Here is a 17,637-nt window from a genome sequence, read left to right on the forward strand (position 1 = left end):
TCCATACCTTAGAAATGTATGACAGCAGATGTACACCATGTGATCTGATATACTTTGTTTTTAACCTGACAGCGGCTGGAAAAGTTGCATTATTGATTGGCAACAACGGCTACCTGAATCACCCCAATCTCTTGGCCCCGATGGTGGATGTGTTTGAGCTGGCCGTCCTTCTCAGGAGACTGGGATTCTGTGTAATCTCACTTGTGGATTTGACACGTGAAGAAATGCTAACGTTTGTCAAACAATTTCTGGACCTCCTGGATGAAGGGGTTTATGGTAAGTTTGTACTGTGTAAAATGAATATTCAGGGCAGCACATAATAACAGCTAAGCAATAGCGAATTGCTAGTAAACACCTAGGTTTGTTACTAGTAAATATTAGCATTATATTTAAATTTGTGTAAAAAAAAAAACATAAAATGAGATCTTGCAGAATACTATCTTATAGAGGTATCTCATGTGTTGACTTCTAATGCTCCCTGACCTGTTGCTGATGCAGATTTATATCTCCCTTCCAGGAACATTTGCATCATTGTCTAATAATACACCAAATCAGCTACTGCCAGTCCTTAGTGACCTTGTAGTGAAGGTCAAGGAAATGTGTTCTATAACCAGTATGCCATTCACAGACAGATTGATGGGTTTCATTTTCTAAAGCACTTTTATTTACATCATGCCCTTAAAGTCTATTTTATGATTGCGTAATAATGTATGGTTGGACTATTCTATGCAGCACGAGTGACACAGAAACCTTTCATGTACAGCCACTTTGTACAGTCATTTCTAGGTTCTTCTGTATATGTTACATTAGTCTAAGCTCACAGCTTTAAATCACTGTTTCTATCTATATGTGTATTTTATTTATAAGTTGAACAAAGAACCTCTAAGTTAAAGTTAAAGAACTAAGGAACTGATTAAGAGATGTACACAAGCCGATTGCACTCTTGCTGCATGCACAGAATTAAATGCAGATATTCACCAGTATGCCGAACTGTACATATCTATTTTGCGACCGCACCGCCCTAATTCGTCTGCATGTGGAAAGAACCATCATCATTATCGCATACCTCCTAACATGACCTCTCCAGGAGGGACACAATGCTCCGGTCCTGGACTTCCTTGTTAACTTATGATTGGTGGCAGCTCCAGGGGTGGGGCTGCAGTACAGTCCAAAATTCAAATAGGGGTCACACCAGTGAGTCCCAGCCAGTGATGTTTGGCAGCGTGTGAAATGATAGTTGGTGTGGCTCCCCTATTTTAATTTTGAACTGCGCTGCAGCTCCACCTCCTACCAGGGAAGTCCAGAACCAGAGCATTGTGTCCGTCCTGGAGAGGGTCATGTTGGGAGGTATGTTATCAACAGCCACTTTCACCAGCCCCATACTTGGTGCAAGAGATTCTTCTGAAAGTAATTAAATTCCTCTGACCCCCCTGCAAATGCCCTGTCACCATCCACTTATCCCCTTTCAGCTGCAAGTGAAATTACAACTGAGATGTACATTGCCTGTACATGAGTGCGCTCGGCTATGCAGCATGCTCCGTGATAAAAACTGCAAGATCCGGCTGGGAAACGGACTGTAAAGTACTCTGAATTAGCCGCTAAATGTGCATTATACAGTTTGCGTGTCCTACCCCAAATGCGTTACATGTTTTGTATGAAATAATAACTGAACTGTCACTGTGACAAATGCACACCATTAACCAACATATGTTTTCTGCCATACAGGGCTGTTTTATTATGCCGGCCACGGGTATGAACGTTCTGGCAGAAATTATATGGTCCCTATTGATGCACCTCAGCCTTACAGGCCTGAAAACTGCATCAGTGTGCAGAGAATCCTACAGATGATGCAAGACAGAAAGACGGCCTTGAATGTAGTTTTACTGGACACCTGCAGGAAATGGTACGCCCCTCATGGTAGCCTAACCTAACATAGGAGTCGTTATGGAGCAGTTGTGATAAATGCTTATATGTCTTACTGTTGTTTCTAACACAACTTGTTGTCAGTGGCGTCACTGAGGTCGATGACACTCAGTGAGCCAACTAGACTGGTCCGAAAAGAAAGCGTGGCCTTGCGGGAAAGGGGAGTGGCCTCACAGCATGCCCCGTTTTCATCACTCTGGGGGCATGCTCATCACTCCCGGAGATGCTGGGCTGCTCCCACAGACCCTCCCCACACGTCCGGCTCCACCGCAGTGTGCAGTGCCCAGCTCACTGTCACAAACATCACAGGGCAGCTCCCAGTCACAGAGGAGGAGCTGGTATTTTGGTGTCACACCCTCGGATGGTGGCATCCCTAGTAAAACTACTGCTTGTTGTCAAGGTGACTAAATAAGATACTGAGAAATGGTTGAAGAAAATATTTTAAAAAACTGGATCATTTTTATTTATTGAGTAAAAAAACCCAGTAAGGGCCAAATGTAACAGGATGAGAGTTTTCTCACACTTTTTAAACTCTGCCAAGTCCGAGAACAGGCAAACTCACATGTTTTTAGACTCCAAAAACTCTAACGATTCAAACTCTCATCCAGATGTTTTCCCATTTTGAAGATAAAATGTGAGAGGTTACTGCTTAACTCTCACATTTTCTAACCTCTCACCCTATTACATTTGGCCCTAAATTCTCTCTATTACAATTCCTCCTAAATGGTAAACTTATTCTAAAATTCATCATCTATTATTTGAATATTGCATTTTCCACTAGGAAATAATATGTAACACTCTGTGAACACAATTATGAAATTGAAATGGTCTAAATGCCAAATTCATAATAAACTTTGTTACAAGAAATGTGTTCCTCTATCCACCCATCTGATATGTGTGTATATGAGGGACAATCTAGTAGTAAACACAGGTAAATATATCCTAAAAACTGCAAAGTCTGAATAGTCCAGTGCGTAAGTATTTTGTATCCAAATGTCAGGGGACATTTCAGTTCCATAGTTGTATATTATTACGCATTTAACATCTTCACTTCATCATCCATATAGACTTTTTTTTTTTTTAAATCCACTTTATATCCACAGTATTCTCTTCATGTGAGTGACAAGTGGCCTGTATGGTCCGGCAGTATAGAGGAGACAGGTATGTGCAGGCAGTATATTCAGTTCTTGTACTAAACAAAGACAACATACTGTCAGTCCCCTCTTCCAATGGCTTTCACACTGCTTACATCATCTGTCAGTCACGTCACCACCATGCTAGCCTGTAACCTGGCTATAAAATATAATTCAATAGGAGTACCTGAACATAGTGTTAAGGGATAAATAAGTCTACTTGCTTGTCACAAATACGGATCTCTGGAAAAGAATTGATTTATATAGGTTAAGTGTCACCATTTACCAGACACGTTTACAGGCATATAGTTTTTTATATCTTTCTTTTGTGGTGTTTTGCAGGTATAATTCAGATTGTGTTTTATCCAAAGTGACTCCTCTGATGCCATGGGGCAACACCGTATATGGATATGCCACGTAAGTCATATAGTGTGATGCCTCATTAGGTTTTTATGACTGCTCACATTGTTCCAGTATCTTCGTCAGCACAAAGCTCGGGAGAGGCCTGCGAAGAGGGTTCTATAAAAGTGTTTGTAAATTGTACTTAAATAAGATAAAATAACTATGCATGCTATAAATATTGCTACACTGATACAGGGTTGGACTGGCCCACAGGGGTACAGGGGAAATCCCCAGTGGGCCCCTCTGCCTGTGGGCCTATCCCCCTCTTCTAGGTGTTGGGTTCCAGACCTCAAAGTATAAATTGTTACTCTAATAAACAGTCAGTTACCTGGTAAAGCAGGACCAATAATCAGCAAGGCGGCTCGGTTCCCTTCTATAGAAATGACACAAAGTTATGCCTAATGGTTAGCCAAGTGTCTATGGTGGCTGGCCACACCCCCTCAGGGGGGTGACCACACCCCTTAAGCAAGGGCCCCTACCACTGCATTCCCCTGGTGGGCCCTTCATGTCCCAGTCCAACACTGCACTGATAAGTGCTGCAGATATGTTTGCTTTTTATACAACATGGATAATTTAGCACACTTTGCTTCCCTCACTTTTATAGTATTTATCCTATAGTTTTTTTTTTCACTAACCCTTCATTTCCAATCAGGTAGTAGCTAGTGAGCTAAAAGCTGATGTGATTGTTATGGGTTACACCAATTTTTTTTTTTTCACCATTGCAGTTATTAAATCATGCTTTACCCATGAAACATAATTGCTGTCTGATCTGATTAGCATGTAGCTATGGAACCTCAGTGACCTCTGATAGAAGTGTGACCGTGATTGCTCCATAAACTGACGCTAGCATGCTCTATTATCATTTTAATGCTTCCACTGAAGACTTAGGGTAATGATGTCGTTAACACTTTCCAGAGCAGAATAGAAACTTAAGCTGGGTACACACCTCAGCGATGCGCCTACCCAGCGACGTGGCTATGCAATGTAGTCCATACTGCATGATCCACTTTGAAACAAAGCAATATATAGCATTACATGCTTAATGTAACTACACCACATCGTCCATTGCATAGTCCCATCTGATGTGCGACACAATTATTGGGGAGTACACACCATACAATAGTCGTTAGTCCATTTTGGATTGCAAGATCGGCCAATAATTCGCATAGTCTGTATCCCCCAGCTTAACACTCAGGCCAATCATGCAGAATAAATGATCCACACCTGGCATTGTGAAGAACAGAAATGTACCTTAGAGAAAGCTTCTCATATTCCTCTGTTTTTTCCATTTATGCTGTGCTCCATTGACCAAAGTGGCACTGGGTGTTTCCCTTGAGATGAACAGAACGTATGGGGATTTTACCATTGTACTCTCACTGTTTTTCATTCAGTGCCACAGGGAAGGAAGAAATCTTACATGGGAAATGTGGGGGAGCACACACCTGTGCACACATTTTACATGACATTCACAGAGAATTGGGTTCAGTATAAATCATGCTTACAAAGGGTTATATTGTATTTTGTTTAAGTGATTGATCTAGCTACCACACGCATTTCCCTTTAACACTGAGCTCTGACCACAATAGACGGTTGGGCTGACTAAGCCGGGAACAGCAGAGAAGTTTCGCTAAATGTGTTTGTTTCTGCTAAGTGGAAGTTGTGCTTCCTCTGCCCAGTTGTGGTGAAAGTTTCCGTTACCTTTTGTGTGACATTGTTTTCTGAAAAGTATATTAGTGTTTCTCATGCTTGTGTTAGTAAGTGCAACTAGCAACTGACTTCTATCAGTTCTACAATTTTATCCAGGAAAACTATGATGGCACCATTCATGCCTAACAGAGTGATATAACTGATTTAACTTAGACGCAGGGCAGTTTCTAGGGTCTGAGGCTCCCAGTGCGAGCAGTCAAAATGCGCGCCCCCCAAGAAGCAGCAATATTGCGGAGTGGGCGTGGCCTCATTGTGAGGAGGTTGTGTATCACAGTAAGGGAGCGTGGTCGCGAAAGACCACAGAATGTCAGCCACTGTGACTACTGAGCCCAGGGGTGGCTAAACTTTAAGAGGCAAAGCGCTGAAAAATATATGTAGTTAAATCAAAGTCTGGCAGCATGCTGTCACAAGCCCACGTCGCATTTCTGTGTGCATGCATTTGGTGTGACATTTGCAGGCGTATGACCTTGGGATACATGATTATTTTATATTTTCCTTTTAATTTTTCAGTTTGTCTTTACCATCCAATTTATTTGTATTTCTTGAAGGATCACTGTATTAGATTAGAATAAAATGCAATTATCCTCCCTCTCGTTTCACAAACAGAAGCGAGAACGCTGAAGCATATGAAGTTCAGGATGAAGATTTTAGCTCTGGTATCTTTATGACGTATCTGAAGAAGCACATTCTGAAAGAACTGAAAGTGACGCATATGCTAGATGAGGTACTCGAAGGTAAATCTTTTTGGGCACAAGAACGGAATGAACAACATGGCAGCACAATGTGAAGCGTATGTAATTGTTTGCAAACCTTTCTGGTTTCTCAGGGAATTTGCATTCTCTGCACTTTTCCTGCATAGAGCGGTTAGGCACAACATAAATAGGTTGTAAATATGGGTTCGGCGATACCGCACTCTTTAGTTATGTAACAGAAAATACTTTCGTCACTTGAGGCATGATCAGTTGATAAAGGGTAATTAACACTGAAAAAATGATATATACATAGAGTAACTAAATATATGGATAAATGTAAATAGTAGGAATAGTGGCATAGCATCTCCTGTGCGGTCAGCATGTCTTCACTGCTCAAAAGCCCTGTTACAGCCCATCTTCACATTGCTTCCAGACTCCTTACGTGATCCAGCCTCAGCAGCTTGTAATGTGTCTAGTCATAGGTCTAGCAGCCCCAGTCCAGGGGATAGAGTGGTGTCTGCCAACTTTCTGGAACTGAAGGCTACCTGGTCTTCAGTACCTGACCATTGCTCTCATAAGTTTGGGTGTTGCAATTAATCACAAACACCCCCTCTTTTATAAGGACCCATCCGGGTGTATCTGCATGTGAAATGCTGCATTACAGTGTCAACGGCTGTGACAATGTAACGTAGCATTTTGCATGCAGATACACCCCCAGCTGCACACAGAACATAGGTATGTTGCAGGGGCAAACGCAGGATTTTTAGGGGGGGTTTCCGTTTCTATATGTATGTATGTGTGTGTGTGTATGTGTGTGTATATATGTGTGTGTGTGTGTGTGTGTGTATATATATATATATATACACACACACACACACACACACACGTATGCATCTTATGTGTATATATATATATATATACACACACACACGTATGCATCATATATATATATATACATATATATATATATATATATATATATATAATCACTGTGTGTATGTGAGAGAGGAGTACTGTGTGATTGACGCAGAAAGAGGAGTACTGTGCAGCCGGGTGTACTGACCTTCCTTCCTTACTGTACCGGTATGTCTGTTCAACCATCTTCTAAGCGCGGGGGGTGGCGTGGTGCAACTGCTGCCCTTGTGTGAGCCAGACTCCCTGTGGTCACCGTGCTGCGCTCCGCCCACCGGGTCTCAAGCTCCAACAGTGAGTGGCTATGTGAGTACGTCGCTTCGGATCCAGTCTGGGAGCAGGGGAAGACTGTGTGCGGGCCTCGCTGCTGCTGCTCAGGGGCAGTGGGCGGGGCCTGACGAGTCCCGGGAGGAGGCGGCGTGGGCCAGCCAGTGTCTATCTGGCTGGACGGAGCTGCCTGCTGGCTGAGGAGACACAGCGCGGTGGGGACTGATTAAGGAGATGGCACCAGCGATTGGCTGTTGCGGCGCTCTGCGCGTAGCACAGCCATACACTGCAGGACCCGCTCAGCATATTTTGCATTCACTGGGTTTGTCAGGGGGGGGTTTCTGGTAGGGATGTGCAGGCTCGGATAGGTTCGAGTTTGCACGTGGAGTTCGGATTTTTCCCTCCAAAAAAACGGAACTCAGAACGAGGCAAAACGTCATCTTACATGGACGAACATCATCATTCCTGGTCTTTTGTCCAGGAATGATGATGTTCGTCCATGTAAGATGACGTTTTGCCTCGTTCTGAGTTCCGTTTTTTTGGAGGGAAAAATCCGAACTCCACGTGCAAACTCGAACCTATCCGAGCCTGCACATCCCTAGTTTCTGGGTACTCAGAAATTCCCCCTGCATGCGCTAGTGTGTTGCATATCATTGTAATCAGCAGAAGCTATGTGTGCGTCCTATTCACTTTGTGATTAGGGATTCGTGGACTAGTTTTGCAGAGTGTGTAACTGGTAATTTCTGTATACTGTATCCAAATTTTACAATTGGTGATTGCCTGCTTCAGTGGTAATCTTTATTGGGAAGCTTCTATCATTCTCAGGTATTTCTCCCTTCTATTTGAGGTTGGCTTTGGGCAGCCCATCATCTGTGCCCCTCTACTTTGTACTTACAATTAAATCCCATTTTCTGAGACTGCAGAGGATCTCCGACATTCATTTTACTCTTCTTCCTTGCTAGGCTTATTATAAATGCAGGAGGAGAAGGGAAATGGGCATTGTAAGGCGAATGGGTTGGGTGGTGTTTCCCAGTGCTTTGTCTGTTAGTGGTAACACTACCCCACTTCTGTGCCCCCTTACAACAAATTCAACAGGCAGCCCTCCAGCTGTTGCAGAGCTACACATCCCAGCATGCCCTGTCACAGTTTTGCTATTAGGGCATGCTAAAACTGTGGCAGGTCATGCTGGTATGTGTATTCACAACACCTGGAGGGCCGCATGTAAATTATCCCTGCCCTACAAAATTGCACCTTTTTACAGTAGGTAGATTAATAAATCTGAGGAAAGGAAAAAGGTTCACATTTGTAATGCTCTACCTAAATCTCTCTACCCCATTTGTAGAAATTGGCAGAGACCCTCTGGTAATTGGCAAACAAGTTATGGAAATAAAACACTCTCTGAAAGAGTCCCGAGCGCTGACTGACGAGATCGACATCTCAGGAAGAGAACAGCTGAACAGGACTGTATGGGATCAGCAGAGCAGTAAGTAGGACAGATGATGCCCTCTAGTGTGTGCCTGCAGTTTGCACATTGCATGGCTTCTATGAGCATATTAGTGTTTGTCTATGAATGTATTTTATAGTAACATTCTACATTCTACTGCGCATGCTCAGTGTCCTCTTCCCAAGAGGAGTTTTAAATGCGAAAGACTCAACCGATATGCCAGCAGGGCAGATGTTATTGCTACTGCTGTCCCTGCGAGTTATAGGGGTCTATGTACTAAGCCTTCGCGAGAGATAAAGTGGACGGAGATAACTTACCAACCAACCAACTCCTAACTGTCACTATACAGGCTGTGTTTGAAAAATGACAGAAGCCGATGGGTTGTTTCTGTGGACCTGATTTAGACCCGCTTGCTAAGATGCATTCGCTCGTAGCTGCTGATGGTTCGCATTGTGCGCATGTGTATGCATCGCAGTGCGCGTGCGTGAACCACTGCGAGAGATGGGGAAGCCGTTTGTGGGTGGTGACAGGGGCAGGCCATTAAAAAACGGGGGAACGTGGAGGTGCGAACACAGGCGTGTCTTGGCGTCTCAACGCTGTTGCAGAGGCGTGCATAATTAAGAGGCAGCGTCATAGTACACGTCACCTGGCTGGATTGTACACTGAAGTGTTTGCGGTAGGGTATGGTCAACCACAAGCGCTGCGATTGCATCCGATGTTACCCGATGGTTGCATACACTTCCTGGAGATGATGTGCACAAGTGGGCGTCTTAAGACAGGCTCGTGGGTGTCTGCATACACAATGCGATAGCACGCCAAGACATAGTGGGCGTGCTAATGCCTTGCCGTGTGATCGCCTGCCTTCCCAAATTGGCATACGCATCTAGCGAGTGGGTCTAAATGAGGTCCTTGATCTCCATCCAATTTATCTCTCCAAGGTTTAGTACAAGGGGTGGCCAGACTTTTGTGACCTGGGATCTACTTTTTGTTCACTTAGCAGTGATCTACCAGCGTCAGTGATCCTGATTGAAAGGTGGACGCTATGCTGATATTTGCGCTGTTGAGCAATTTATCCCCTAACTGTACAAAGACAAATCGCAGTTGCTTATGGGATCGCTGGCATTAGAGACGGTGACTGTATATTTTTGCAGATGTAAATCCGTAACAAATCGCAACTGTGCATACATAGCGTCCACCACTGAACCCGGCTCACAGGCACTATGCTGCACACAGGCGCACTAATACCCCTTTCAGACATACAACCCGGGAAATTTCCTGCTCAGACCCGGGAATTTCTCCAGTGCAAAATCCTGGGTATTTGGTCAAGACCCCCCTTTCACACTACAGTGTCTACCCGGGAAATTCTCGGGTAGACCCCTTTCAGACAAGAGCAGGGTTTTTCAGAGTTTTACATAGAAAAACAGAGTTTTGTCATTAAAAGTGGACGTTATGCTGGCACACATTAATGAGGTCATGCAAAGGTGGGGAGGTGGTATAAGGGGACTGGGAGTTATTGTTATTGAAATAAATACAAAGACTTAATATTTGAAAGGTTCAAAAAATCTTTTATTTTAATAAAGGCCTTTGTTTTGCATACAAAGTTTGAAAGACTTACTTCCATATTTCTTACAAAATACAACACAATTCAAAACCAAACAATAGTATAAAAAAAAATAACAGTAAAGTGCACATTTTACTTCAGAACATTGTTAAGTGCGCATATAGCTATGAGGCATTAAACAAGCCTTTAAAATAAAACAAATCGGACCAGAATTTTTTGGTAGATCCTTGTTTGCACCAACTCAATATCCTATGACAAAAGCAGTAACCATAATATTTTCAACATAGTCATATGAAATATGTCTAGTTAACATCACTAGATATATTTGATCACCACAGTTAAATATTTCTGTAAACTGTAAACTCTGGGTTTTTGTCAGGAGTAAGTTCCTGTGACAGAGTAATAGCTGGCAAAGTATCTTTAAATTGACCTTCGAGTACATTATCTAATGTACTATCTGTAAATGTTGAGGATGACTGAGGTGTTTGCAGACGCTTGGATATATGGGATGTAGTTTGGCCAAATGCTGGGGGGGACTTTACTTGTTGCGCATACTGGGATGTTTGGTTAAATGCTGGGGGGGACTTTACTTGTTGCGCATACTGGGATGTTTGGTTAAATGCTGGGGGGGACTTTACTTGTTGCGCATACTGGGATGTTTGGTTAAATGCTGGGGGGGACTTTACTTGTTGCACATACTGGGATGTTTGGTTAAATGCTGGGGGGGACTTTACTTGTTGCTCATACTGGGATGTTTGGTTAAATGCTGGGGGGGACTTTACTTGTTGCGCATACTGGGATGTTTGGTTAAATGCTGGGGGGACTTTACTTGTTGCGCATACTGGGATGTTTGGTTAAATGCTGGGGGGGACTTGTTGCGCATACTGGGATGTTTGGTTAAATGCTGGGGGGACTTTACTTGTTGCGCATACTGGGATGTTTGGTTAAATGCTGGGGGGACTTTACTTGTTGCTCATACTGGGATGTTTGGTTAAATGCTGGGGGGGACTTTACTTGTTGCTCATACTGGGATGTTTGGTTAAATGCTGGGGGGGACTTTACTTGTTGCGCATACTGGGATGTTTGGTTAAATGCTGGGGGGGACTTTACTTGTTGCTCATACTGGGATGTTTGGCCAAATGCTGGGGGGTGCTTTGCTTGTTGTTGAGCATACTTATATGTAGTTTGCCCAAATGCTGTGGGGAAATTAGCGTGCTGGCCATACTGTGATGTATGCTCAAATGAGGTGGGAGACTGAGGTTGCTGCACTTACTGGGATTGTTCCCCAAATGAGTTTGGATAATTAGCTTGTTGTCCAAAATGGGTGGGTGGTGGAACATGTTTTGGTTTGTAGTGGATTGTGCTCAAGATTTGAGTAAAAAATTTGCGGTTATCGCGACTAAGCCTTTCCTGCATAGCCATCATTTCCTTTAGCAAATTACTCTGCATTTCTCTCTCATTGGCCATGAACCGCTGCAGTCTGGCATCCTCTTGTGTCTGCCATTCCGAATCTAGGTCGCGTAGTTGTTCACAAAGAATATTTGTCATGGCTTTGGTAGCAACATCAATTTTGCTCTTCTTCTTTTTACGTGTTGGCACTGTGAAAACTGAAAGTTAAAGAGAGAAAACATTGAGCAACACATGTAAAAAATATTTAAAACACAAAACAATAAATGGTCCCAATTCTAAAAGCAGCACGTCTGTTTGCATGCGGTGCCCATCCTCCATTACAAGATAAATGCAGAAACAATACTATATGCTAGAAATGTAATGACAACATTACATAGATCAGTGGTTCTCAAACTCGGTCCTCAGGACCCCACATAGGTCGCTTTTTCCAGGTCACCCAGTAGGTGCACAGGTGTGTTCATTACTCACTGGCACATTTTAAAAGATCCACAGGTAGAGCTAATTATTTCACTTGTAATTCTGGGAGGAGACCTGGAAAACAAGCATTGTTTGGGGTCCTGAGGACCGAGTTTGAGAACCTGTGACGTAGATTAATGCAGCAGAACATAAGTTATTTGATTTAAACTTACTGTTACCGAGTAGGGTGGGCTTGTCTCCCTGGGTCTGTGGCTCAGACTCAGAATCTTGCCTTTGCGTTGGAGAGATCACATCTGTGCCAGTGCTTGGTTCAATGATGATGGTATTAGATGAGTCCTCATCTGGGTCATCAAATAGGACCTGCGATAATGCCAGGCTCTGCTGGCTGCTCTCAGGAGTTGTTGAAGGCGTGCATGTCGTTGTTGCAGACAGTGTGCCAGCACCACTTGAAGAAGATAGAGCAATGGGGTTGCATAGTGCTGTATGCCCAAAAGCCGAAGTGCATAAATCGTATAAGGCCCACTCCATCCTTCCCACACCATTGCGATTACGATTGTGGTCATGGACCTTTGTGTATTGTTTCTTTAGGCTCTTCAGCTTATTAAGGACTTGCTGCTGTGTCTTCACAATACCCCGGTTGGCCAGGATTTTGGCAATGTTGCAATAGATCATGGCATCTTTAACAGTGCCTGTGATTTGAGCTTTTATTTCCTCCTCTCCCCTCACATGTAAGAGCTCACGGACCTCCTCGTCCTTCCAATCTGCCATGATCACCAACCACCTGTGCACAGCAAAAATAAAGATTACCGCACTAAAGAAAACCCAGAAAATTTAGATAAAAAATAATAAATAAATAAGAAAATGAATAAAAAATAAATCTCTTGTTAGCTAATAAAGTTTTCAGTATTTTAAAATAGATGCCATATATAATAAGAAACAAGCTCTTTTAATAAGGTAATAAAAAACAGTAATTTACATAGTATAACACTATGACATAAATAATAACATTAGATGCTAAATATGTTTACACACCTGGCACCACTCTCCAAACACCTGGTACAAGTTCACCTCGTAGTGTTGCGGGCCTCTCTGCAACTGTTGCAGCACCAAATCTGCCTTGTAGCACTGCACAGGCTTCTTAGCGCTATGTTTACTGTTTATATGGCGTCTGCCCTCCACTGTCCGGCTGTTGCTGATGACCTCATCAACAGGCAGCCGCGTCTGGCCAATCAGGAGCTGTTTGGTGAAGCCCGGGAGTAAATTCCCGGGTAGCACCATTCAGACAGAAGCAGGGTAATTTCCCGGGACTTAAGTCCCGGGAAAAACCCTGGTCGATTGCAGGGGCGGCACCTTTCAGGCAGGGGTAGGCACCTTTCAGACAGACGCGGCTACCCGGGAATTTGGCTGAGGCAGGCCAACTTCCCGGGATTCTCGACAAGTCTGAAAGGGGTATAATTTAGTTTTCCCAACCGCTCTCACATACATAAAATACAGTAGTATAATACAACACCTCTCACATACATAAAATACAATATTATTATACAACAGCTCTCACATACATAAAATACAGTAGTATTATACAACAGCTCTTACATACATAACATACAGTAGTATTATACAACAGCTCTCACATACATAAAATACAACATCTCTCACATACATAAATACAGTAGTATTATACAACAGCTCTCACATACATAACATACAGTAGTATTATACAACAGCTCTCACATACATAAAATACAGTATTATTATACAACAGCTCTCACATACATAAAATACAGTAGTATTATACAACAGCTCTTACATACATAACATACAGTAGTATTATACAACAGCTCTCACATACATAAAATACAACATCTCTCACATACATAAATACAGTAGTATTATACAACAGCTCTCACATACATAAAATACAGTAGTATTATACAACAGCTCACATACATAAAATACAGTAGTATTATACAACAGCTCTCACATACATAAAATACAACATCTCTCACATACATAAATACAGTAGTATTATACAACAGCTCTCACATACATAACATACAGTAGTATTATACAACAGCTCTCACACATAAAATACAGTAGTATTATACAACAGCTCTCACATACATAAAATACAGTAGTATTATACAACAGCTCTCACATACATAAAATACAGTAGTATTATACAACAGCTCACATACATAAAATACAGTAGTATTATACAACAGCTCTCACATACATAACATACAGTAGTATTATACAACAGCTCTCACATACATAAAATACAGTAGTATTATACAACAGCTCTCACATACATAAAATACAGTAGTATTATACAACAGCTCACATACATAAAATACAGTAGTATTATACAACAGCTCTCACATACATAAAATACAGTAGTATTATACAACAGCTCTCACATACATAAAATACAGTAGTATTATACAACAGCTCACATACATAAAATACAGTAGTATTATACAACAGCTCTCACATACATAAAATACAGCAGTATTCAGTGATCGCGCTGAGCCAAAAATAATGTGAGTCCCAGGGACTCCTCATTTTAGAAAATTGGGGTCCTGTCTGACCTTTTCTGGGTCCCAACAAAATGATGGTTTTCTGTAAGTCTTACAACTTCGCAGCTACAGCCTATGAGGCATGTAGCAGATGACATTGGCCCTGATAGGAAAAAACACAAACACATTGGCCCCCACATAAAGAAAAACACACACATTAACCCTGATAGGATGATAAAAAGAAAGAAATTAAAAAAGACAATTTGGCTCCCACAGGAAAATATTAAACACAATTGCCCCTGACAGGGAAAAAAAAAAAAAAAACATCGGCCCCCACATGAAGAAAAACACACATTGACCATGATAGTAAAAAAACAAACACTGGCCCCCACAGGAAAAAAACTTAACACATTGATCAAAATTCATTGCACTGCGGCGGGAGGCGGCATGCAGCTACATGACGTCATGTTAATGCATCACCATCTCTGGGCAACCTGAAAAAGTCCAGTGCTGCCAGGCTACAATGATGCACGGTTTTGGGTGCAGACAGAAATTGTGGGGTGAAGTAGAAATTAAACAAGTAGAACTCCCCTATCAAAGGCACACAGATGGAGGGAAGAGGGCAGATGCTCACAAAGGCTGGGTGGAGGGTGAGTACAGGGACAGAAGGGGGCAGGCAGAAGCACACATGGGGGATGGGCAGAGGCTCACATGGGTGTTGGGGCAGAGTCACACATGGGGAAGGGGGTAGAGAGAGAGTGACAAGTAAATATATAAAAAGAAATTGTAATCAGAGGGTGGGGAAGTAAAAAAAAAATGCTGATTTTATACACTGACAGCAGGAAGGAGCGTGTTGGGGGCAGCTCTATATACTCACCAGCAGGCCCGGCAGCAGTGACATCAGATTGACTGCCTGTCATTACAGTGCTACAGCTGTGGGGAGCTTTCAGTCTGCTCTGCTGTATTTTGTAAATTGGTGTGGTGAGCAGTCCTGGGAACTTCTCTGCTCACCACACTTAGCTCCGCACAGCCGCCGCACTGAAATGACAGACAGCCAAACTGATTCACTTCTAGGCTGCCTGTCACTCAATGCTGCCGGCTAGCAAGTATGGACAGCAGCCCGGCAGCTCCTGCTCCTCTAGTACACGCACATGTACCACCCTGATGGCGGCCCTGGGTGTGGGTCCCGACAGCGGCTGCATAGTGCCTACTATGTGATTGCGCCCTTGTGCAGCCGCTCTGCTAAGACGTGCCTAGAGCTGCCCCTGAGCACCAAACAGTCACTTTTACACTTCCTTCATCCCTTTTGCATGGGACGTCTTCACTCCGGGTCACCAAGATGCATGTGTGTAGAGCCACTGGCTGGCCTGACTCCTCCCTCCGCTTTTTAATGCCTACAACCGGGCTAGGCTCTTCAATCACTTAATGAGGAGACAGGGATTGGCTGCAGTGGAGCACGTCTCGGGGATCTGCCCATTTTAGAAAAGTGAGTCCCCGGTCCTCAATATCTGGTAAAATACGCGCTATAGCGCATATTTGCGATCACTGGTATTATACAACCGCTCTCGCATACATAAAATACAGTAGTATTATATAACAGCTCTCACATACATAAAATACAGTAGTATTATACAACCGCGCTCTCATACATAAAATACAGTAGTATTATGTAACATTTCTAACATACATAAAATACAGTACTATTAATAAAAAAAAAAACAAGCACAAAAAATTCAACATAACAAAAAATGCCAACTGCCAGAATCCCGACACTGAAAGCTCGGCATGAGACTAAAGATAGACGTCTAAATACTGACTCCTATCATTAGCCCCACGCCGAAATCCCTGACGCCCGGCATACCGAACGTAGGTTAGCCAGGCATCGCAGCGTTATAGCCGGGGGTGGGTTAAGTTTAGGCACCCCCGGGGGAACTTTGGTTTAGGCACCCCCCCTTCCCCCGGGAGGGTTAGGTTTAGGCTAGGGGAGGGGGTTAGGATTAGGCACCCCCAGGGAGGGTTAGATTTAGGGTGCGGGGAGGTGAGGTTAGGGTTAGGCACCACGGGGGGGAATTAGGGTTAGGCCCCTTCCCCGAGTCTTAGGGTTAGGCACCCCCAAGGTAGGGTTAGGGTAGGGCAGTAACTTGGGTAGTGAGACCATTGCCATGGCACAGGGCACCGCAGGGCAGGGGGCACTGTTTGGGCCTGTCAATTTTCCTGTTTATTATCATTCTCACTTGTAGCTTCCTCTTCTTTTATCCCCAGCATCTCCTGGCCTCCCCTATCTCTTCTCTGGCCCTTCCCCATGAGGCCATGGGCCTTTTTCAGGTGAATATGTCCCTATTTAAAAAAGGGGGGGCACCAATGCACTCTCTGGCACAGGGCACCAAAAAGTTTAGTTACGGCTCTGGGTTAGGGGGAGCAGAGGGGAGGGTTAAATATACTTACCAGCCGGCGTTGGGATTATGATGCGTCGGGCTTAAGCCGTCGGTATTTCACACTCAACCCAAAAAATACATCCCGTCATTTTGAGTTGCCACAAATCTGCAATCTCTTACATCCCCCCCCCCCCCATACCATAAACTTTTAATAAACTGTAATTATCTTCACTGCTGAATAATATAAGGGGTTGTCTTATTTAAAAAAAATAAATCAGTCAGTCACTCTGTGTCGGTGTGTTCGGCGGGGAGCCGGTGCTTGGGGTGGCATGGTACCACAGCAGGAGGAGACTGTGCCCTGGCAGCGTCACCCTGCAACCCTTTTACCACACATATGACAATCTCTCCCCACACATTACCTCCGGGAGCGGCTCTGGCAAATTGCAGAAAGTTTTCTGCTATCAGTCCGGGGATGTGCTTGGCGCTGCGAGGAGCCTGTGTGCTGGTGGGACAGCAACTCCCCATGACATTCAGCATGCTCTGTGGGGGCAGGCAGGCGGACAGCAGAAGCGGTGGGCTCCTTACAGCATGTGGGTGATGTCATGACGTCACCCAGGGGTTGCACTACTGGGAGCTGGGCTTCTGAGGCTCCAGAGGCCGTTTCAGATTTATTTTACTTCATTTGGTTGCGATCTACTGCCGGATGCCCCGTAAGCTACCGGTAGAACGCAATCCACCTTTTGGCCAGATCTGGCTTAGTACATTAATTAGTTAGTGCAAAACGAGGACAAAGTGAAAAAGTCTGTCGCAAGACAGACTGTTAATCGCTGCAGTGCAATACATTTTATCGCCAGACATTATATGATATCATTATCAAT

At 43.6% G+C, this 17,637-nt stretch overlaps 1 protein-coding gene across 4 annotated transcripts in view; it reads left to right on the forward strand.

Moving 5' to 3' along the window:
- The window catches only part of LOC148540517 (mucosa-associated lymphoid tissue lymphoma translocation protein 1-like), a 117,064-nt gene that overhangs the window by 89,593 nt on the left and 9,834 nt on the right, over nt 1–17,637 (forward strand). For all 4 annotated transcript variants that reach the window (XM_088446734.1, XM_088446740.1, XM_088446726.1 and 1 more), the window contains exons 9-13: nt 73–276; nt 1,726–1,903; nt 3,399–3,473; nt 5,772–5,899; nt 8,379–8,519. In XM_088446734.1, coding sequence (XP_088302860.1) covers nt 73–276; nt 1,726–1,903; nt 3,399–3,473; nt 5,772–5,899; nt 8,379–8,519 — 726 coding nt within the window. The remainder of the gene's footprint in view (nt 1–72; nt 277–1,725; nt 1,904–3,398; nt 3,474–5,771; nt 5,900–8,378; nt 8,520–17,637) is intronic.

Source organism: Taudactylus pleione, unplaced genomic scaffold (genome assembly GCF_031769625.1).
Source record: "Taudactylus pleione unplaced genomic scaffold, aTauple2 ptg000019l, whole genome shotgun sequence".
NCBI lineage: Eukaryota > Metazoa > Chordata > Amphibia > Anura > Myobatrachidae > Taudactylus > Taudactylus pleione.